We start from the raw sequence: 24,101 nt of genomic DNA, 5'->3' as shown, positions 1-24,101 counted from the left end.
ACATTAAACATAGTCTCTTTTAGTGTATCTCAATAATTCCACACATATATGAGTAGGCATCAATCAATGCTTAACAACCCGTGAATTGCCATCTGTTATTTAAGGCTCAGAATACTAAATATTTTTATGGCTATTCTTTCTTATCAAACCCCATTGTTTCTCTGTGAGCATGGAGTCTGCTATTGCCCTCTTTCACGCATTGGAAGTGAGGACAATGACATTCAGAGGGGCTATCAAATAGGAGAGGTGGAATATGATCCTTAACCTGATAGATGACGTTTCTAGGTCTGTAATCTCCTGGGCAATTGGGGAGAGGTTGTTTAATTACTCTCCTCTTAAACTCATAAGTATAAAATAAGAATAAGAAGAATCAATGAACATATAAAATTATTGAATTTAGTTAAATATAATTTTTATTAATCTATTCATTCAAACTAGATAAGGACCCTAAATATCTAATCCACTCTAAGTATAAATTGTAAACTGATGAGGTAATGAGATGAGATTCTAGATAAAGATTCACACAAAGCATATTATAAAATCTTCTGATTAATTCTATTGGTACAATTTAGGATTCTTATTGTACGAGGAGTCTCTTAGTATGTTGATTGGTCTCTTTACTCCTCCCATTTTTATGATCACATTGAATTGGTACTAATCCCATATTGGAAGATAGTTGTATTTTGTCATGCAGATGGCAGATGGATTAATTCTTCATGGCAGGATCCTTGCTAAATTTTGTTTGGAACCTTGCCTCTCTCCAGTTTTATCTCCCCTTTTCAAAGGATGCCTATATGTTATTACTTGCTTCATCAAAATTTGTATTAACCTGCATGAAGCTTCATATAAATTGGGGTATGCCCCTTTTATACGGTATAATATAGGACTTTGATCCCCAACAAGACTAAAGGTTTTCTTGCTCCGTTCTTTCTTACCAGTGCCTGCTTGAACGAATAATTCTATAAATTAAATTAAATTTATTCAATATAATACAATATAATACAAGGTTTCGACCGTTTACTGATAAAAAAGAAGAAGAAGATTTTTTTGTAATCATTTACTTTTTAGATAAATAGTAAAGTTTATTTTTTCAAATGACAATGTGTGTCAATCAAATGAGGACCACTTGCGGTACAATTTTTTCTGTCAACTACTTATAGCGAAAAGTGAATAGTTACTGAACCCTGATTGACTATTGGGTGTCTCCCCTCAGTAATATGCAATGCAAGGTGAATTCATATTGCATATAATTTCATACTTGAATATCAAATTTAATTTTGATATATGTTGATTTGGTCTTATAATTTTTTTAATTTTTAATTTTTGTATCTATTAGGGAGCCTTACACCACTTGTTGAAAATGCTAGTACTATTTGTCCATGGAGTTAATGCATATGGAAATGAAAACAAGTTCGAGAGGAAGTGCATATGGAAATGCAAAGAAGTTTGAGAGGAAGTGCATATGATGACCCATAAAGTCCATCTATGATTTTTATATTGGCATTTCAAGGACCAATATATGTGCACATGTATGTGTAATTTGACTACATTTGTATTTAGGAACCATTTGCATAAAGTGGTTTTTATTATTTAAGTTTTGAAGTAAAGATTAATTAAATTTATTTGTGCAATTAGAATTGTATGTTAATTGTATGCAAACTACTAGGGTTTCATTTGTTTTACGATCAACCAGTTATTCATGAATGAACATGTATTGGGGTCAAATAGTTATTTTTTTGGATTAATTAAATGTGTGCTAACTTATGAGATTATTTGTTTTGGGGGGCCATTATACCGAAAAGTGATCAAACACCGATTTGTTATTGGTTTCTTTTCCTATAGGGGAGGTGACCTAATAGTCATCCATGCTAACTTTGCACACATAGAACTCCTAAACCATAAGTAAAATTTTGCCAATTTTTTGGGTGTATCTCGGTAGGTGTGCTAAGAGCTTAAAGCTAAGGTTTTGACTTTTGGGTATTCACGATATCATCGAACACAAAGTGGTCAAAAGTGACATTTGAAAAGTGTCACCTGTACTTGATACCTACTAGTTCACTAAAAAATGCAAATACTTGTGGCCAAATGTCTCATTAATTTTTATGAAATGTCCCAATAATAATGCACTAATGAACCAATCACTAACCACAAAAACTTAAAAATGATCAACTATTAGTACATATGTGATGGGCTAGTAATATGTGTGTTTTCATTTTGAAGACTCCTTTAATAATAATAATTGAAAGATAAACATGACAAAAGATGGCAATTATTGAACCCACTAAGTTATTAGACCCCTTTAAACCTCACTTTCTCTAAATTATTAAATTAACATCTCTAAACTGAAATTTCCTTAAAAACTAAAAAATAATAAACTATTAGTACATATGTGATGGGCGTAATACATCTATTTTTATTTTTGATACTCTTTAAATAGGGGAGAGGACCTAGTACTTGAATGCATTCCAATAGTTGTGATAGGAGTTGTTCACTTGATACCTAGACTTATTGACTTAATGCCCAATTTTTTTGACAATATTGTACCAATACTTGTGACTTTAAAGTTGTACCAAAATTGAATAAAATGTACTTTTAGTTATAAAAATTAACCAATGATGTGATGCCACATCAGCTGTTCAACTATGGGTACCCTTTATGCATGACCATTGGTCTCACTTTTTTTTTAGGTTGTTTTGGACAACTTGGCAAAAAGCATGCTAATGTGACATCATAACGGGTGATGTGGACTTGAAACCTTAGTTATAAGTAGACGATTCACCAAGTAAGCTGTTGCAAAAAATTGATAGAGATTTGAAAATTTTAAATAAGATTTTGATAAACAAAAAGTTAAGGTGTTCAAATAGTGAATCCTTTCCCCTAATAATAATTAAAAGGTAAACTTGACAAAAGATAGCTATTATTAAACCCACTAATAGTTATAACCCCTTTAGACCTCACTTCCCCTAAATTTAATAAATTAACATCTCTAAACTAAAATTTCCTCCTACAAATAGAAAGTAGAACTGTCTAAAATGTTCCGACACCATAGCTCAAATAGTAATTTGACAAAGAATGATGAAAACCCTCTAAACTGTTTCAGCCCCGAAGGCATCCGATGCTGATGTGAAGGCGGGAAATTGCGGCCCATATTTCTCGGGAAACAGAATCAACGGTTACCTCGAAACCATACGAACGGCGCAGATTAACTCCCTGTTCGCAACGGCTGTATTTTTGTCTGCGCAACATTCCCCTTCCCTTCCCACTACTTGTCAGACCTTCCTCGCCAATTATAAGCCTAAAAATGTCTCTGGAATAGTGTTATATTTCTCCTCTGCAGCTCGGCCAAGGAGTGTCAAGTGGTAATAATGGCGGTATTGAAAGATATTACAAGTTTACAAGAAACAAATCGGAAATTCGAGGCCTGCGTGGAATGCACCAAAAACTGCATCAGCATTCACTCAGAAAGGAACAGCAATGATGGTGATGAAGATTTGATTAGCCCCCCTCGTCACTTTTTCAAAGTTTTGCTTGGTGATTTCGCTAATGTTCTGGTAAGCATCTTTACCTTTGACTTATAATTTTAGATTTCAGGTGACTCTTTTCTGGAGTTAGTATTTAAAGCATAGAATCTGGTTACAAAGTTAAGTCCAGGAGAATGTTCTCTGACTTTTGTTTCTAAATTAGTATCTACAACATAGAATCTGGTTACAAAGTTGAGTTTAGGAAAATTTAAAATGCCGAATACATGTGTGCTTTTGTATCCGGGAAAATGTAGCATATTTTACTTTTATACCCAAAAAATGTAGGACGGTATTGTTAGACCTGGAGCTTCTAGATTAATCTGTGTATATTTTTCATGAAATATTTCATGAACTGTACGAAACTAATACCGCGTGCTGTTACTGTTTTATGGTTTATATCAGTGAAAATGATAGAACAAATGTAGACGACTGCGAAATTTTGTAATTATAATAAATTTTATGCTTGAATACAAATTGGTATTTCAGTTCCCTCTCTGGGAGCCTGCCGCTACCACAAAGCTATACATTGAGTTTCTTATATTAGCTTCTGCTTAAATTAGACATGTTTTATTCTAGTCGGACCCATGAATTTTTATTCCTGTTAGTTTTTAGCATTTGGATTAAATTTTTTTTAGAAAGAAAACATTGAGAAAAAGTTTAAGATGGAAGGTGCGATTTTCATCTATTTGGAAAAAATTGACAAATAATGATTGCATAATTTAACCCCTTATTTTTGTTCATTACTGGGTTCCCCAGCTAAACTGTATCAACGCCTATTTCTCGGGGAAAAGGCTCTAGATTTTCTGTAAGCAAAGAAATACGTATAGGACCTCACTTGGAAGCTGCACCCCTCAACGTGGGACAATTGCTATGAGTTGTTAATGTTGTAGCTCTCCTGCATTTTGAACTGTATAAGACTGGACTCTACCATACCGCGAATTCGTTGCTTTGAGACATATCCAAAAATAACTGATCGTTAATAAACCCATTTCTTTTGCGACTTCCGGTGCTGCCCTTCTAAACAAAACTTCGGAATGCTTCCCTGTTCCGGAAACCCTTTTGGAGCCTTTATAAAAAGGTGAAATTTCTCTCATTCAAATACATTTTAATCTTATGTTACCAGGTACATCTAATTTGGGTTCAAAATAGTTTTTTTTGATCGGTAATTTGGGTTCAAAATAGTTAGTTAAGGTGCCTTAATGTACTTCTTAATTAATACAAAAATAATAATTTAAATCTCCTCTTCTCCTATCTGCATGGACCCCCTGCTACTTCACAATTAAAATTATATTTATACAGTGATAGCATACCAAAAAAATATGACTAAGGTTACGTTCTCATGCAGTTGTTAAGCTTATTTTGGATAACACTTGTTGAATCTAACAACAATTAATGGAATTGGTCTTTCTAATAAGAATTCTAATAAAAAAATTTAGACAAAAAATGTAAAAAAATAAGAGATAATAAAAGAGAAGAAAATATCTTGTGAAACCATGTCATTTTTTCCAATAAATGACGTCTGCTTATAAATTCCAAATTATCCTTTTCCCTCATGAGAACACACAAGCTTCACAAATTGCATTTCAACAGCCCCATAAAGACATGTAAACCATGTTCGGAGTGTTCAGAAAAGAAATAATATTGAATTTTTCCTATTTTTATGGAGCCACAATTATTTAGGGAATGAAAATAAGCTATGAAGAAAAAGATGGCTCAAAATAAATAGTGGATGTTTATTGAAAAAGTTCCATTTGTCACCATAAATTTACTTTTGTCCTTTTAAAAAAATTGTTTTTTTTAGTTTTTTAATCACTAAATTTTTTATCCAATTTTTATAAAAATAATTAATATTAAAATAATTAGCAATAATATTAGCAGTTGCATAGGACTATAAGCTGCCCAAAATACTCTTAAAAATACTAAGCAGTGGCTGGTAGGCAAATTTTATAGCATGTTCTCATGCCACTACTTAGGTAGGGGTCTCATAGGAGGGGCTTGGGCTCTATTTTTGTGGAGCGCAGGACCCCATTATAACTTTTTAAGGGGGCCTAAAGGTTTATTTGGAATCTTTTCCAATAAAATGGGAGCCTCGACTTTTTAGCCCTCTCAATTTAAGGCAGGGGCCGATGGGAGGGGCTTGGGCTCTATTTTTGTGGAACAGGTAACCTTATGATAACATTTTAAGAGGACTAAAGGTTTATTTAGAATTTTTTCCTATAAAATAGGAGCTTTGACTTTTTAACCCTCTCCGTTTAAGGGGGTGAAAATGGGGTGGGCTTAGGGAAGAATTTTGCCATTTGTCAAAATGCTCTTCAACTTCCCACCAAAATGAATTTATTTCTTTATTTTTAAAATTAATAGACAACTAGATTTCTTTATTTTAGAAGCTGGTTTTTTAAAAGAAGATTCAATTAAAAAATTCATGGGACCCCTTCCCTTTAAATATTCTAAAAAAATCTCAGCAGTACCTGCTCTATTTTTAAGGAAGCGGGTGCCCATGGGACCCTAGCCTAAGGGGTGGAAAATGGGGTGGGGTTGGAAATAGCAAAATCCTTCCCTAAACTGGTGGGGCTGAAAATAGCCCCACCAGTTTAGGGAAGGATTTTGCCATTTGTCAACAAGCTCTTCAACTTCCCACAAAAATGAAAGAATCTCTTTATTTAAAAAACTTATGAGACAAATAGATTCCTTTATTTTAGGAGCTAATTTTTTCAAAGAGGATTCAAAATAAAATATAAAATTCATGGGACCGCTTCTGTATAAATATTGCTAAAAAGTCTCAGCGGCACCCACTCTATTTTTAAGGAACACAATTCTAATTTTCCATAGGAACAATCTGCTGCTTAAATTTAAGCATTAAACAGAGTTAAGCAGCCGCATGGAAACATGGTTTACCCATGTCTTTATGGGGCTATTGAAGTGCAATTTGTTAGAGCAGCACCCACTCTAAAAAGTCTCAGTGGCAGAGTGATTTATGCTTAAATTTATGCAGCTGCTCATTAATTTTAACCTAAATGTTTAAAAAAGGAGGGAAATAATTTTACGAAGACATGACGATTATTGTAATAAGCAGGGACTGCCTATTAATGTTCCATAAGAACATGTAACTGCTTAATTTTTTAAAGCAGAAAACACTAATAAACACTAATAAGCAGCAACCTAGAAATATGGTGTAAGCCTAGCAGCTGCATGGGTGCTGCACACTTGGTGAAAACTATTTCAAAGACTTTAAATTTGGAGGGTATGTAGATCATCTGTTTTTATTTTCTCTATCTTTTGAAAAACCTCTTTCCACACTAAATCTATTTATTGAAATGTTGAAATTTAATTTTTTATTTAAACGATAAAATAATTTTGATTACAGTGAACACCATTCATAATTGTTCATAGCTTATGAGGTTGTTATTGAAATCTGTGTGACTGATCATGATAGAAATTGTGGATTCTATAAAGGGGGTGGGTAGTTGTAGGGCTGTGTAGTCGTTTCTTATTGCGTTTACAAGAGGCATCAATCCTCTCCATTGATTTCATGCCTCTGCTGAGGTTTAAATTGGCTTGAATCTGCCTTTTATGTCATGCCCCTGTTTAAATCTGCACCTTTCTGAAGAAGTCGCCGCTGAGTTACCTTAATTCACCTTGTTATGTACATCTCAGAAATACGGTTTCTCGAGTCCAAGGAAGGAATTGTCAAGATAAAAGTCGTGGAGGATAAAGTGAAAAACTATGTTAGTTGATCAAATTATATTCACTTAAATCTACTGAAATTTGTAAAATACCATTCTTCACAACGCGTGGAAGTTAGTGAATGTGTATATTTTTGTTGGGAGAAGAACTAAGTTTGTGCTCTAGAAAAAAAAGAGCTGTAGAAATATAAATGTCTTTTCAAGTAAATAAAAATTACTTAAAATGTTGTCTTCTTCATCATGCAAGATGTTTATGGAGTCTGTAAATAATGAAAGAAATTTATGGAGTTTGTAAATAATGAAAGAAATTTCTGAAAGAGTTTTCTTTTTTAGTTCGGTGGTATAAATTACATTAATGCATTGGATGGATACACTATGAAACTCAGAAGTTTTGGCTAAAGTCTAGCAACCACATGGAGACCTACCCAGCAATTCTAAACCAATTTGTGATTTCTGCTTAAATATTTGAAGTGTACCTATACAAACTTTTGATCCTAAATTCTAATAGAAGGATAAATTGAATTTTTTTAAAAAAACCAATGTCGAATGGTTTTCTTTTTCAGTTGGGTGGTATAAATTACATTAATGCATTAGATGGATACACTATGAAACTCAAAAGTTTTGGCTAAAGTCTAGCAACCACATGGAGACCTTCCCAGCAATTCTAAACCAATTTGTGATTTCTGCTGAAATATTTGAAGTGTACCTATACAAACTTTTGATCCTAAATTCTAATACAAGGATAAATCGAAATATATTTTTTAAACCAATGTCGAATGGTTTTGAGAAGGGTAATGGATCCCGATGATTGTTATGAAAGCACATCTCCTCGTTGGCCACTCAAGTATCAATGTTCTAAGGTATCGGGACCAATCTAGGAATTCTTTTAATATCAATAAACAAAAGTTCATGGGAGCCAAGAGGCAAACAAACATGTTTTCTCCAGGGGTTTTAAGAAGAAGTCAGAGTCAACAAAGGATTAAGCAACATGAACATGAATCTAGGGCTTTGGCTCCCAAGAACGACACTATATCTACGTTTAACAAGAAAACCCTTTGGAAATTTTGGGTAGTTCCTCCGCCTTCCTCAATACTTGCATTTGCAACTGGTGCTGACTACATTAATTTGGGTGAGAAAATTCAAGCACCAACTACAAAGAAAAGAATCTGGGCTGTGACCTTAGCCCTCAGGAGGCTCTAATGAGCAAGAACTCAAAACTTAGTGGAAAGACCTGTGCACCCAAACTTGGGCATACAAAGATAGACAAAGAAATTCCCACCAAGAGCAATAAGGAATCATCTTCACATTAGAAGAAATGTAAACATCACTTCTGAAATCATGGAGTCAATATATGAAAAACTTGAAAGATTCGTGTAATGGGCACCTTGGAAATGTTCAAGAACTGAACCAACTGCTGATAAGAGATTTTAATGTCTTTGTATAGATTTAAAACCATAGAACATGAACAAGAATGAATTTATGCAAACTGAAGATTGTACCACTACTGAAATAATATTAGTTCTCAAACTAATAAAATCAAATACATAGCAATGAATTCCAAAGGCCAACAGCAAGGGAATGGCATTTAGAATGTCACAAGAGAGGATAGACATCCTCTAATGCCAAGAACAAATTTGAAATCCACACATCCAAGTTCTTATCAAATGCAATTCACAATAATCCGATGCTAAACAATGAAGCTCCCACCTCTATCCTTCACCCTTCTAGAAGGAAATAAAATATTAATTAATTGCATTTAGTAAAAGCTTCCCCCTTCCAATAATTAATGCACTTTCTAGAAACTCCTCCCTTGTAATACAATAATTGATTGTGCTTCTAGAAAATTAAATAAATAGAGGCTTCCCCCTTTCCAATAATTAATGCACTGTCTAGAAGCTTCTCCTTGCAATACAATAAATAATTAAATTAATTAAATATAAAGTCACCTTAATTTATTTAATGACTTTATAAGAAATTAATTTAATCAATTTCTTATTTCTCCACTTAGCCTTTGGAGAATGTAAAGGCTAAGAACTCCACTGAGTTGCTAAAAAGATGGGGACATTATAGGTCACCCTCTTTGAAATTGCTTGTCCTCAAGCAATCTAGCAAGACAATGAACTCCAACCTCCACCCGGATCCCAATTGAAGTAGTTTGTGACACCCTTGTGGACATTAAACCAATGACAAACCAGCATCATCAGGACCAACCACATGTTCTGCAGCCTAGCACCAAAAACTTGTGTTGATGATGTAGAAGTCAGAATGTCACCAGAAGGCAACTCCGTAGAAGATCTATGAAACCTCTTCTTCCTTGTATCCACCCACAATATATATTGGACTGGAATCTTGATCATCACCAACATGCATTGAAAAAGATGTAGCTACAGGCAAACCATATGCACTCATGCTAATTGTATCAACAATAGGTGTAGCCACATCAAAATATATGGACATAGAAACAACACTAATTGCTGCAACAGAAAACTGAACCGAATTTGTAGTTGATGAAAACTCATAATCATAGACATTACAGGCCGCCCTCCTTGAAATTGTTTGTCCTCAAGCAATCTAGCAACACAATGAACTCCAACCTCCACCCAGATCCCAATTGAAGTAGTTTGTGACATCCCTGTGGACATTAAACTAACGACAAATCAGCATCATCAGGACCAACCACATGTCTTGCAACCTAGCACCCAAAACTTGTGTTGATGATGTAGAAGTCATAATGTCACTAGAAGGCAACTCCGTAGAAGATCTATGAAACCTCTTCTTCCTTGTATCCACCCACAATATATATTGGACTGGAATCCTGATCATCACCAACATGCATTGAAAAAGATGTAGCTACAGGCAAACCATATGCGCTCATGCTAATTGTATCAACAATAGGTGTAGCCACATCAAAATATATGGACATAGAAACAACACTAACTGCCGCAACAGAAAACTGAACTGAATCTATAGTTGATGAAAACTCATAATCATCAACATGTGTTCCATCATTAGAACACACATCAACAACTACATGCATACTGCTAAACTCCTCGTTGGATGGTTCAACTGACACAGAAGTGGCTGCTGATATGACAGTATCCTCGCATTCTCCTAATCCCACTATTGCTGCATCATGATCCCCTGACAAAGCTTCATATGTGGACTCCTGACTCTGCAGACATGACTCAACACTAGATTGCAAATCAATAATACTAGAGCATAAGCCCACATCTACTGATTCTGTTGAAACACCCACATCACCAACATCATAGCTGGGTGGCTCTATACATGCCTCGATCCCATTATTATTGCCCCTATTGTTGTCATTTCCTCCATTGTTGGCATCACCTAGATTAATATTGATGCCCATCTGTCTAGCCATAAGTTGCAACACCATATCCATTCGCCTGTTCTGCTCCTATTGCATATGCTACCCTTCCTCTAATGTACCTAGTAACCGTCTAAATATCACATCCTGATTTGGACAAATATGCATTTTGTCAAACACTTATCCCTCTATCCGGCTATTCCAAATTCTTTATAAGATCTCCACAGGATGGTAGGACTTATAGCTTCGATACCACTATAATGACCCCAACAGGTTATAACTTCTTCAAACACCAAAATCTTTTATACTTCAGTTGTTTGACATTTCGTCAAACACTTTGCAAGCAAGCTTTGATACCATTGTAATGGGCACCTTGGAAATGCCCAAGAACTGAACCAACTGCTGATAAGAGATTTTAATATCTTTGCATAGATGCATGAACAAGAAGGAATTTATGCAAATTGAAGATTATACCACTGCTGAAATAATATTAGTTCTCAAACTAATAAAATCAAATACATAGCAATGAATTCCAAAGGCCAAACCCCAAGGGAATGACATCTAGAATGTCACAAGAGAGGACAAACATCCTCTAATGCCAAGAACAAATTTGGAACTCACACATCCAAGTTCTTATCAAATGCAATTCACAATAATTTGATGCTAAACAATGAAGCTCCCTCATCTATTTATACTTTTCCTTCACCCTTCTAAAAGGAAATAGAATATTAATTAATTGCATTTACTAAAAGCTTCCCCCTTCCAATAATTAATGCTGTAACAACCGGTTTTCCCGGGTCAAATTTTAACATCTATCATAAGCATAGAATACAGTTTTAACTTCGACTACTTAAGAAGGCAGTTACATCATTCATGTTCATGTGAAGAAGATTACCATTAAAGTTAGTTAAACAAAATTTCTTAACTAAATACTTGAAATACCTTTTAATGAAATTACTTCAGAAATTGAAATCACCTACCTAGGGAAAAACTGAGACTGAAATTCATTTAAGTATGCTTCTGCAACCACCCGGGTTAGTCCACAAATATACTATAACAATTTCTCAAATCGACTGCTATCTCAAATTTTTTTTATGAATGCCACTAAATACCAATATAACTTAAATTAGGGCATCACATATCATCTTATCAATTAGGGCATCAATTACCATTGGTTTATTTAGGGCATCTGGTACTGCTTTACCACTTAGGGCTTCCGCGACCACGGATTCAATTTAGGGCTTCCGCAACAACGAATTTTATCTAAGGTTTTCGCGACGACAGATTCAATTTAGGGCTTTCGCAACCACGGATTCAAGTAGGGTTTTCAATACCACGGATTCAGTTAGGGCTTCCAATACCACCATATCAATTGAGGTTCCAACTGTCACGCAATCAATTAGGCCTTCGGATTTCTTTTCCTTCCGTTTGATTTCTGTGACAATTTCTCAAGATTAGATAATTACTTATATTCAATATTCATTTATATGAAGTAAAATGATGATAACAATGAAATACCTCAATTTAATCTTACCTTCTCATAAACAAAAATGATAATACCTGTTTCTGATAAACAATTGATTTCATGGCTTATCTCTGTTTGACGCATATCTGACATCTTGAAAGAGGTGAAACTTTGCCAGGGGCTTTACCACCCAACCTCGGACCACAGTATATATATCCCCACATGTTCTCTAATGAGAAAGGCCCTCCCTACCCGGAATTGACAAGGAACATCTTACCATTCATTGGGCATCATGATATACATCACGCCATACGACTTGGCAGTAGGAGATCATCATAACAGGAATATGCATGGGCTATTATTAATTCATATTAAATGATATATATTAAAATGTCATAACTGATATTACTGGTTCTTATTGTTGATGAATCTTTCCTCACGCTCCCTCAACCTCATCAGGCCTCCAAGCTCATGCTTTCCAGGTGCTTGTTTAATATTAATAAATTCACTCTTGCAGGTTATGAATGTTTGTAATACATTCTGAACTGAATTAGTTAATCACAGTTTTTCATTGCATATCCTTATCTTTTATACATGTTTAATACTCTCTTATGAATAAAGAAACATTTATGGTTTAAAGCAGTTTCCAAGAACTAGAATTCTTTTACTGACCACCCCGATTTAGTCTGCAATCATATTAATGAAAAAGAGACACATTGAACATTCTTGATTCAGCAGTTGCATTAGAAAGAAAAACACGATTGGCCATTCTAAATTTGGCAACATTCTTACTTATCTCCTATGCTTATATCTTCAACCAATTTTCAATATCTATATCCTTGAAAAACAAATTCTCAATACGCACAGATACAGCGGATGAACTCATATTATATTCAATTTGCAAACTAGAAAAGAACAACTCATTGCACTCACTAAACATCAACAGATCTTTAGATCGGTGTCTCCTCGGTGCCCGAACCGTTACATCTTATACCTATTCATAAAATTAAGACTCTACATTCTCAGAATTTCCTTGGTATTCAGAGTTGATCATTATTACTGTTTGTTTGTTTGAGAACATAGCTTTTCATGACAAAATCTACAGATTTAAGACATATGTGGTTTGATAAAGATATAGTGTATATTCAAAAGTATTTTTGAATTAAGTGATGGCAATCGGTAATATCAAACGATGAATAAGATGAGAACATAAAGTTTTATTACTTATTTTATTGGCTTCTATCATAAGCATCAACTACTTTATTAGTAATTATGTAAACAAGCTCTGTTGGCATTTCTAATATTCTGAGCACAAGGTAGACATTAGGACTCTATTCTGTGCACACAACTCTTACATCTTGTATCAACCCGACCCAGAAAAGGCAAGAAAACGTGAGTGAAAGAAGAACTATGAAATACAACCGCAAACAATGCATTCAGATAGATTTATTAAATCATGGTTATCATTGTATTTCCATCCTATATCTATATGGGTGATACACGATTATAATTTAAGAACATCAATGATAAAATAAAGAGAGACTTTGTGAACTAAAAATCTATTTTAAGTCTACCTGATTCGGTCTGTATTAGACTGGCATCAGTATTGATTCTCATGCAATCAAGACTTCTTGAATCTTGACAACAATGTGTAATGGCATTAGTAGTGTTGGAGTTCGTTCTTCTAAGGGCCATGGTTGGCAAGTGAAGACTACATGATGCATGGATTCCATATTTAAATAGTCTCCTGCATTACCTCTTGGAATGACTTCAGATAATAATGAGCCCCCAAGCTCTAACTTGAAAAAGGGCGGTGGGCAATGTTCCACAATGAACCTGCGTTCTCTGCATATCCTGGTATCTGAACCGAGCTTAGCAGACGTTTCTCCCCAAAACGATTGTTTCAGATGACGTTAGATTGTCTCTCCTAATTCATCGTAACCAAACTCTCTCTCCCTCACGACTTCCGTCAGTTTAACCATGTACAACAAACTAATTACAGGATATCGACTAGGTATGAATCCGCCAAAATGCAAGGAATGTTTTTAAAGAAAATCGAATATGAGAGTTCTTGTTTTTCCCCTAACTCGACTCACAGGGTAATTAGAAGATGAGAAATTGGAAAGAAAGAGAAAAATGTAGTCCAGAAAAATAATAATCGGGTGAATGAAAATATATCCCATGACTTCCATATAAGGGACCAATCGTGACTATACGGCTCCCCATCAGTTACAAGAATCTTTTCGACTGCCTAAACAAATATAAGGAAAAAAAAAGAAGTTGAAAAGAATAATTGGAACATTACATTTGAAAATAATAATTCAATTATTATAATTCCAACATTACTATTATAATGTACAACTAAACATCATTCTATTAATTTATTTAGGTATAATGATGCCAAATCATTATAATATTTAAATGCACAAATTTAAATATTTACAATAATAATTATGATGAAAGATAAATTAAAATCCTTTAAAATAATTTAATTATTAATTAAATAACTCAATTATTTTAATTTAAACCATTTATTGAAATAACTCATGCGATTCCATAGATGTATTCTGTTCCAAGTCGCTAGGTCCTCTATCTGTTTGCTCAGTGATGGTGACGCCCTGCCTAATTCTTTTTTGACAATGCTTCCACCCCTTCAACATGCTTTTGCAAGGAATTTTTCAGTAATTAAATTATTTATTCATAAATAACTATAACAGTTAACCTTTCATCTTAATTCCATGAATTCGTGATTAATGATCAACTAACATGTCATCTTCTTTTGAAATCATAACGACTAAATATCAAATTAAATTGACAACTGACCTCATGTGAACCTCAACGACTATATTTCAAGCTAGGTCAAAAATTGGGATGTAACAAATGCACTCTCTAGAAACTCCTCCCTCGCAATACAATAATTAATTGTGCTCTTAAAAAGTTAAATTACTAGAGGCTTCCTCCTTTCCAATAATTAATGCATTGTCTAGAAGCTTCTCCTTGCAATATAATAATTAATTAAATTAATTAAATGTAAAGTCACCTTTTAATTTTAATTTATTTAATGACTTTATAAGAAATTAATTTAATCAATTTCTTATTTATCCACTTAACCTTTGGAGAACATAAAGGCTAAGAACTCCCTTGAGTTGCTAAAAAGATGGGGACATTACAATTCAGGATTATGGCTTATCAGGGTGGCCCAATCATGCATAATTAGGATCTGAAGCAATCATGGGAGAGATTTCTCTCTTGAGAGGTATGTATAATCCACGTTGAAGACAAATTTCTCATTTTACGATGAAAAAAATAGAAATAAAAAATAAATTACTGTATGGAAAATCATTATTGTTTAAAGGTTATGTTTTTCATAATTTTAATTAGTTAGAACTTATAATCTTCTTGGCATGCCAAGATGGGTTAGCTTAGGCGTTAGAATGGTTAGGGTTGTTGTTGCACCAAAAGTTCGATTTGTCAATACTTGATAAAACCAATAGTCTTATAGAACCATAGGAGGTGCTTAAGCCATGCCATAAACCCCTTGAGGGATGCTGGCCATTGTTAACAATCCCCCTCTTAGCGTCACTCGTTGCAACATGTGTGGTTTCAAACTTGTGATCAAGCTTTGATATCACTTGTCAGAATGGTCAGGGTGGTTGTTGCACCAAAAGATCGACCTATCAATGCTCGACACAACCAATAGTCTTGTAGAACCATAGGAGGTGGTTAAGCCATGTTGCAAACCCTACAAGGGACATTGGCCCACTTCTAACATTAGGTTATCTTCCAATAGAGCTCATTGATGATAATATTCTTGAAATCATTGGCAATAAGATAGGTAAATATTTAGGTTATGTAAAGACGGCCTTCAATATTGCCAAAATCAAGATTCTAGTAGAACTTGACACCAAGTCTAAAACCTCAAGGGTCCATTTGGTTCGTGGAAGATGACAAGAATTGGCTTTTTCAAAATCCGGATTTGAATTTTTTTTGCATTTGTTTCAAAATCGGCAAAATGGAATTAGAATACCAGATTTCTAATTTTGTCTCAAAACGAAGTTTTCCGACTTCCTACTAGCAAGTAGGAATTGAAAATCAAAACATGGTAATGTTTTTTGAGGAGTGTAAAAATAATAGATTGGACTACTTTTTGGAGCCTGCCTGCAAATCCAAGCTTACACATAAAAAAGTGTCTTCACACTCATCTTCCAAGTGAAACAAATGGTTCAAGTAAAATCCCAAAAATAGGAATGAAGATTTGCAAAACCTTGATTTGGCTAAATCGAGGTTTCTACAATTCCATGAACCAAATAGACCCTAAATGAAGTTGAAGTTTCATCCAAAATAGGAAATAGATTGTTATATCCAAATAATGCAAGATTTGAAAGAAAAATGGGTCCTCTTAAAGACTCTAGGGTTTTTCTGAAAGAAAGACTATAAATATCTTAGACAAATAGTAAACAAAATCCTAGCAAGGACCTTAAGTTCTCAAAACCTATAAAGGATAATAAGGTCAACCCTCTTAAAGAGGTAAGCAGAGAATCAATAGGGCAACCATGACGGGTATCTGGAACATATCCAAGTCTTCTAGAAGGGATTAATATTCGATTTAACACTACATTTAGAAGGGTTCATCATAGAAAATCAAATTGAACTATTAAATGTTAACTTTCCTAATTGATTTGAGGAAGAATTGTGGAAGACCTCCCTTGAAAATAAATTAATATTAAACAAGCTAATGATGGAAGAAAATTCTTGCCAAGAGAAAGTTAAAGAGTCAAATGGAGGTCATTGATAAGGCTCTAGGAGTTATCTCCTATTCAAACAATAATAATGGATTGGAGAAGGATCAAGAAACATTTGAGGTAGGTGAGCTTAGCGAAGAAGGGGAAGAAGAGCAAATACTCATGGAATTACAATCCATTTATGAAATGATGGGTATTAACAGACCACGGGTGAGGACTGTAAAATTGTAAAATTGCAAGGGCGAGTAGAGAAGATGTGGAGAAGAAATGGTTAATAGATAAGATTTTGGAATATGATGCCAAGGAATTTGAAGAGAATGAAGCCTTATTTGGTATTGAGAAGAAGTTGGAGACCGACACAAACATAAATTGGAACTAGTCCCTTGTTATCTGAACAAAGATAGCCCGAATTGTGGTAAAATTCCAAAACAGGGGCAATAAATCTATCAATAAGTTAATCAATTGAGAAGGTGTTGCTGAAGATCAAACTAAACTAACATCCATATTTCATGCAAGGAAGGGGAAGTTCCTTCCCAAGGCCCAATGAAGGTCATAACATGGAAGGTTACGGGCATGAACAAAATCTGTCTGTTTTCGGAGCAGAATTCATTATGATACAAGAAGCAAAATCAAACAATTAAGAAGTTATTAATTTCAGCAAGAGATTGGGAATACTAGAAAATTTATAACAAGCCTGTGAAGGGAAGATCTAGAGGATTAGCTATTATTTGGGATCCAAAGAAGGTGATTTATGAAAATGTGATTAATAATTCGAATTGGCAAGGAGGGTGTGCAGATATAAACACAACATAGGTAATCTTGATAAATTGGGACTAGTCCCTTGTTGTCTGAACAAAGATAGCCCAAATAACGAGTTAATCAATTGAGCAGGTGCTGCTGAAGATCAAGCTAAACTAACATCCATATTTCATGCAAGGAAGGGGAAGGTGCTTCCCAAGGCCCAATGAAGGTCATAACATGAAAGGTTAGGGGAAGGCGTGCAGATATAAACACAACATAGGTAATCCTGATAAATTGGGACTAGTCCCTTGTTGTCTGAACAAAGATAGCCCAAATTGTGGTAAAACTCCAAAAGAGAGGGGCAGGAAATCTATCAACGAGTTAATCAATTGAACAGGTGCTGCTGAAGATCAAGCTAAACTAACATCCATATTTCATGCAAGGAAGGGAAAGGTGCTTCCCAAGGCCCAATGAAGGTCGTAACATGACAAGGTGCCCCTAACAGAAGCGCTTGATAAAGCACAGTCTGTCTATTTTTGGAGCCGAATTCATTATGATAATTTCAGCAAGAGATTGGGAATACTGGAAAATCTATAACAAGCCTGCGAAGAGAAGCTCTAGAGGATTAGCTATTATTTGGGATCCAAGTAAGGTGGTTTATGAAAATGTGATTAATAATTCGAATTGGTAAAGAGACTGTGCAGACATAAACACGAACATAGGTATTCCTGATAAATTGGGACTAGTCCTTTGTTATCTGAACAAAAGATAGCCTGAATTGTGGTAAAATTCCAAAAGTGGGTCAGGAAATATATCCGTGAGTTAATCAATTTATCAGGTCTGCTGAAGATCAAGCTAAATTAACATTCATATTTCATGCAAGGAAGGGGAAGGTCCTTCCCAAGGCCCAATAGTCGTCATAACATGGAAGGTTAGGGGCATGAATGCCCTTAATAGAAGTGCTTGATAAATCACGGTTTGTCTTTTTCCAGAGCAGAATTCATTATGATACAATATACTGAATTAAACAATGAAGAACGAATTAATTTCAGCAAGAGATTGGGAAACTTAGAAAATCTATAACAAGCCTGTGAAGGGAACCTCTGGAAGATTAGCTATTAAGGAAGATGATCTATGAAAATGTGATTAATAATTCAACTTGGCAAGGAGGGTATGCAAGAAGTGTAAGCAATAACACATATTTGTTTCTTATTAATGTCTATGGACCAAGAACGACACGTAAGAAAAGTTTGGTCATAAATTAAAATTCTTTTTAATCAAAATACATACATGAACTGTATTTTGGGTGGAGATTTCAATGTATTTCTCAGCAGCTCAGAAAAAAGAAGTGGCGTGTTAATAGAATTACAATCACAAAAAGAAATCGAAGAGTGGGGACAAAATGTCAATCTACTGCATATTGCCACAAACATTGATTGTTTTACATGGAATAATAGGAGAACAGGTTTTAGTAATATAGCAAAAAAAATTGGACAGGTAGTTCTTCAAAGGAAACCTGATTTCATTTCGGAAATATCTGAACTGATCTATCGTTGCAAATGGGGGGTCAGATCATTTCTCTGTTTTATTAGAAATTGAAAAAGAAGTGAAACCAAGAAATTGGCCATTCAAATTTGAGATGTAGCTGCAATATGGAGATTTGAGTTAAGCAGAACAATGGTGCAATGAAGAACAAGTCTGTGATGTATGTTTCAACACAAAATAATTAAACAAAGAATGCTGAAATGGAATAAGAAACATTTCAAAGATATATCTTTGCTGAAAAGGAAAGATCAGAAGTGGAAATTGACAATCTGAACCAAGAAGTAAGGTACTCTTTTCTGGATTTTGCATCTAAAACATAGAATCTGGTTGCACAGGAGTTCAGATAGAAGCTAAAATGCATTATTAATGTCTACTGTTGTATGCAGAAAATATAATATACTATATTATATGTTTATACCCCACAAAAAAGAAGGTATTATAGTATTGTTAGGCTCTGAACTTTTAGATTAAACTACGTATATTTTTAATTAACTGTTTCATGGACTGTGCACAGGAGTTCAGATAGAAGCTAAAATGCATTATTAATGTCTACTGTTGTATGCAGAAAATATACTATATTATATGTTTATACCCCACAAAAAAGAAGGTATTATAGTATTGTTAGGCTCTGAAATTTTAGATTAAACTACGTATATTTTTAATTAACTGTTTCATGGACTGTGCGAAACTCATACCGCATACTGATACTGTTTTATGGTTATTTAAAATGATATTACAACCGTAGAGGAATGTGACTTTTTTTTCATAATAAATTTTATGCTTCCCGGGACCAACTGTACAATACAATTGGTGTTTGAGTTCCCTCACTGGGAGCCTGCCGTTACCACAAAGTTCTATTCATGGAGTTTCTTATATATTTTATGTATATAGCTTCTGCTTGAAAAATTTAGACGTTTTTTTTTTCCGGGCGTGGTCATGAATTTTTATTACTGTTCGTTTTTGTGTTTAGATACAAAATTTTTAAAGAGAAAATGTAGGAAAAAAGTACATAGAGAAAAAGTTTTAAGAGGCAGATCTGATTTTCATCTATCCCGAAAATATAAACTAATAATGATTGCACAATTTAAGCCTCATCTTTGTCATAACTGGGGTTGCCCAGCTAAACTCTAGCAAAGCCTATTTTCGGGGAAAACTCTCTAAGATTTTCTGTAAGCTATTAAATAAATACCTATAGGACCTTAGAAGCTCCACCCCTCAACGTTGGACAAATACTATGAGTTGCTAACGTTGTAGCTTTCCTGCATTTGAACTGCATAAACCTGGACTCTACCGTACCGCGAATTCGTTGTTTTCAGACATATATCCGAAATTAAAACACATTTTTTGCGACTTTTTGTGCTGACCTAAACAAAACCTCGGAATGATTCCCTGGAAACCTTTGGGAGCTTAAGGCAAGAAATTTCTAAAATATTTTCATATTTTCGGCTCATTTAGACACATTTTAACAGCTCTAAATCCTAGATAAATTGTAGAAAAGCACTCTTGTTTTCATCATTTTTTTAATTTTCTTTTTATTTGTCTACAATTTAATGTTTATATAATAAAAATTTAATTTAAAAAATATATTTACTATACTGTTTAAAATTAAACATTAAAAATTATTATCCACTCAAATATCAATTTTACAAATTGTTCCTATAGAACTTTTAAATTTAAGCACTTAGGGCAGGGCAGTGCTAGGCTTATTTTAGCTAGCAGCCCCTGCTCCATATTTTTTGTTGTTATTTGTGGAGCTGCTGTCCTGTGTTTATAAATTTTAGTTGCTTATTTTCTTAGCAACTATCTTAAAAACTATTTTAAAATAAAATCAGTAATTAAAAATGATTTGAAGAAAAAATTAGAGACAAATAAATGGAGGGAAAACAAATTGTGGAGTCAAGTGATATTTTTTCCGGTTAGAGTTAGCCATGAATCCTTATTTCCATCTCCCCGTTTTTTCCCAATGTTTATTTTCATTTATAAAGCTGCTCCACTAAAATAGGTGATGATTTTGATTTATCCATTCTCTGTCACTCAAAATATGCATGGGAAAAGTTTGGCTACTTAAAATTAAGCAGAAATTAGAGATAAGCAGCCACACAATGACATGGGGTTAGAGTGTTCCAATAAAACTTATAAATTAAGAAGAAAGGAAAGTTTGGAATCTTTTCTTATGATAGTGGAGCAGCAGCTGCTAAAAACTTCAAAATTAAATTTTGAACAAGCAGATTCTTATTGTAAAAATGAGAGATGTTTCCAATATTTTTTTCCACTTTTTAATCTGCCTAAATTTTGTTTTCCAAACTTAAATTTGTAAAAAAATTTGCTTCACAGGGCTCCACACATTATTGCTAAAAATATGGAGCAACAACGCTAGTCAAAATAAGCTTAGCGGCTGCTCTAAGCAGCAACATGAGAACCTACCCTTAGAGCTGGGACCTATTCTAAGCAGCAACATGGGAACCTACTCTTAGGTCCCCATGCAGCTGCTAAGCTTATTTTGACTAGCAGTCGTTGCTCAAACTTTTTAGGATGAAATTGTGGAGCTAATGACCCCATGGTCATTATATTTGATAAATAAAATATTCAGATTAAATTATTCGTAATAAGCTTTAAAATTAAAGTTTAAAGATAAAATTGGAGGAAAAATAAGAGGAAAACTAATTTGTGGTTGCCGTGTGTGATTTTCAAATTATCCTTTCCTGTTAATTAAATATTTGCATGGGAACACTCTCATTGCTTAAAATTGAGGAGAATTTGTTGTTAAGCGGTCACATGAGGACATGAGGTTATATAACCTTGTGTTCCCATGCAGCTGCTTAAGTGGGTTCTGTACTTAAATTTAAGCAGTTAAGTGTTCCCATGAACATTTTAAATTTAAGCAGTTAGGTTAGAATCTTTAGCTATTTTGGTGGAACAACTATTATTTAGCGATTGAAATTAAGCTAGAGGAAAAGAGGAGGGGCTGAAAATTTAGAATCTTTAGCTATTTTTCCTCCTATTTTTTGAGATTTGATTTCTATTTGTCTGTAAAATTATGATTCAATGAATTAATTTACATTTCAAATTTCCTGCCTAAAAATAAGCAGCAAAATATATATTCACGGGGCGACTAGCTCCACAGTTATTATCTTAAAAAGTTGAGCAGCCACTGCTAGCCAAAATAAGCTAAGTGGTGGCATGGGAACATGCTCTAATTATGCTGCTGCTTAAATATATTTTTTACTTCAATTTAAGCAGATACATGTTTCGGTAGAAGAATGATATAGAATCTTTTCTTATTCTTGTGGAGTAACTATTGTTTAGAAAATAAAAATAAGCTGTGATAAAATGTTGGGGGAGGAAGGCTTGAAATAAATTCTGCCTGTCTTCCTAGATTTCTTTCCGTGTTTTAATTGTCACTACATTTTATGTTTTGCCATTTTTACCTCTAAATTTTATGTGGCAAATGAATAATAAAAAACAAACAGCTCCATAATACCACCAACTTCTAAAACACGATTGCAAGCCAAAATAAGCAAAGCAACTAGATGAGGCCTTGCCCTTAGTTATATAAAGAAATACAAATTTAAAATTTAAACAAATAATTGTCACACAAAAAATAAATACTACATAGTGAATTATGTGGTTCATGACCATCATTAAAGGTTACATCCATGCGAAAAATAAAATTATTTTCTATTCATTGTAATAAAATAGTCTGCAGTCATTATCTATACAAAGGTGGTCAGATGACCATTAGACTTTAACACTTCAGAATATAGATGCAAATTTTTTATTATATTCCTTTTACTTTTGGCAGCATTTTGCATTTATGTTTTCTTGGTCAATTTAACAAAAGAAGCTTTGTCATAAGTCAGCTTTTCACAATATAAATTGACAGAATTAATCTGTAGAGGGGGCAACTATAGAGGGGCAACTACTTCATGAGTTTGTCATCATCATGATTTTTTATTATTATGACTTTAGTATGTTTATAACTTTATATAATGAATACAGCATTGATATTTCAATGTCAAATTTAAAATGAATACAAAATTACAACCAATAATCTTCATATTGCTTTTCATTGAGAGTTTGAATGCCCTCACATAAAAGCAGCCTTGAGGTCACTCTTGCTAGCTACACCATGTAAGTCTTAGTCTTAAGTAGGATCCTCCTTTGCTAAAGAGACTACAAAAAGCCAATAGAAGCTAGGACTTTATTTAATTTATCCTAAAATTCCCAACAAGGGTCTGGATTGAACCTGAAAATTGCAATTTGTAATGCTCCCTACAAAGGTTTGCCAATTCTCAATGATTAACATACATCACCATGCATTTAAGTTGGATTAAATTGACAAACTGTTAATGATTTATAATAGTGCTTAAGCCCTAATTTCTCTTCTAATAAATAACCTTAAGAAGGATGGGCACTTGGACACCAATCTATAGATAGGCTCTCTCAAGTTTTACACAACACATATTTATATCTATTTCGAGACTTCTATGTCAAGGTATTGTGATATACGTCCTTTCCCATCTTGGGACTTCCCTCCTACATTATGAGGTTTTGCTCCATGTCTTTTCTTTGTCACACAATGCTTTTAATATATCTTTCTTGTGAAGCATATCAAATATATTTTATAACCTCTATTCCTCCCCATTGATCCTTTTTCCCCCCTTGTATATTTTGTGAGGAAGGCTCACACTTATTCATCATGTATTCCTTTTCAATGACCAATCACACCTTTAACAACTGCCACCTCACACTTTTGAAGGGTCACAACCCTCCATAATTGTTGCCTGTTTGAGAGTGAGTTCCTTGTTCTTTCATTAATCCTTCCTTAATTCCTATGTTCCCTTTATTCTGAGAACATAACTTACTATGATTACTTTCCTTATGATAATCCCTTCTTTCATGCCTTCAACAAATGATTTTCCCTCCTATTTATATCTTCATGATGCAAGATTGACCACCTTTCACTATTGCAACCCTTCAAGAGGGTCAAATCCTTTCATCCTTTTTGCTTTTTCATCAATTCTTCCCATTCCAATCTTCTTCCATTATTCCTTCCTTAGTCCTTGTTACTTTTCT

At 34.0% G+C, this 24,101-nt stretch overlaps 1 protein-coding gene across 2 annotated transcripts in view; it reads left to right on the top strand.

Moving 5' to 3' along the window:
* Nucleotides 1–3,102: 3,102 nt before the first annotated feature.
* The window catches only part of LOC149550696 (B3 domain-containing protein Os01g0723500-like), a 97,156-nt gene continuing 76,157 nt past the window's right edge, over nucleotides 3,103–24,101 (top strand). For both annotated transcript variants that reach the window (XM_089786262.1, XM_089786263.1), the window contains exon 1: nucleotides 3,103–3,551. In XM_089786262.1, the coding sequence (XP_089642388.1) occupies nucleotides 3,366–3,551 (186 nt within the window). In that variant the 5' untranslated portion in view covers nucleotides 3,103–3,365. The remainder of the gene's footprint in view (nucleotides 3,552–24,101) is intronic.

Source organism: Cupressus sempervirens, chromosome 6, assembly GCF_028749045.1.
Source record: "Cupressus sempervirens isolate cs-2001-9-10 chromosome 6, ASM2874904v1, whole genome shotgun sequence".
Lineage (NCBI taxonomy): Eukaryota > Viridiplantae > Streptophyta > Pinopsida > Cupressales > Cupressaceae > Cupressus > Cupressus sempervirens.
Note: the sequence above shows the minus strand (reverse complement) of the source record. Positions and strands in the feature narration are given on the sequence as shown.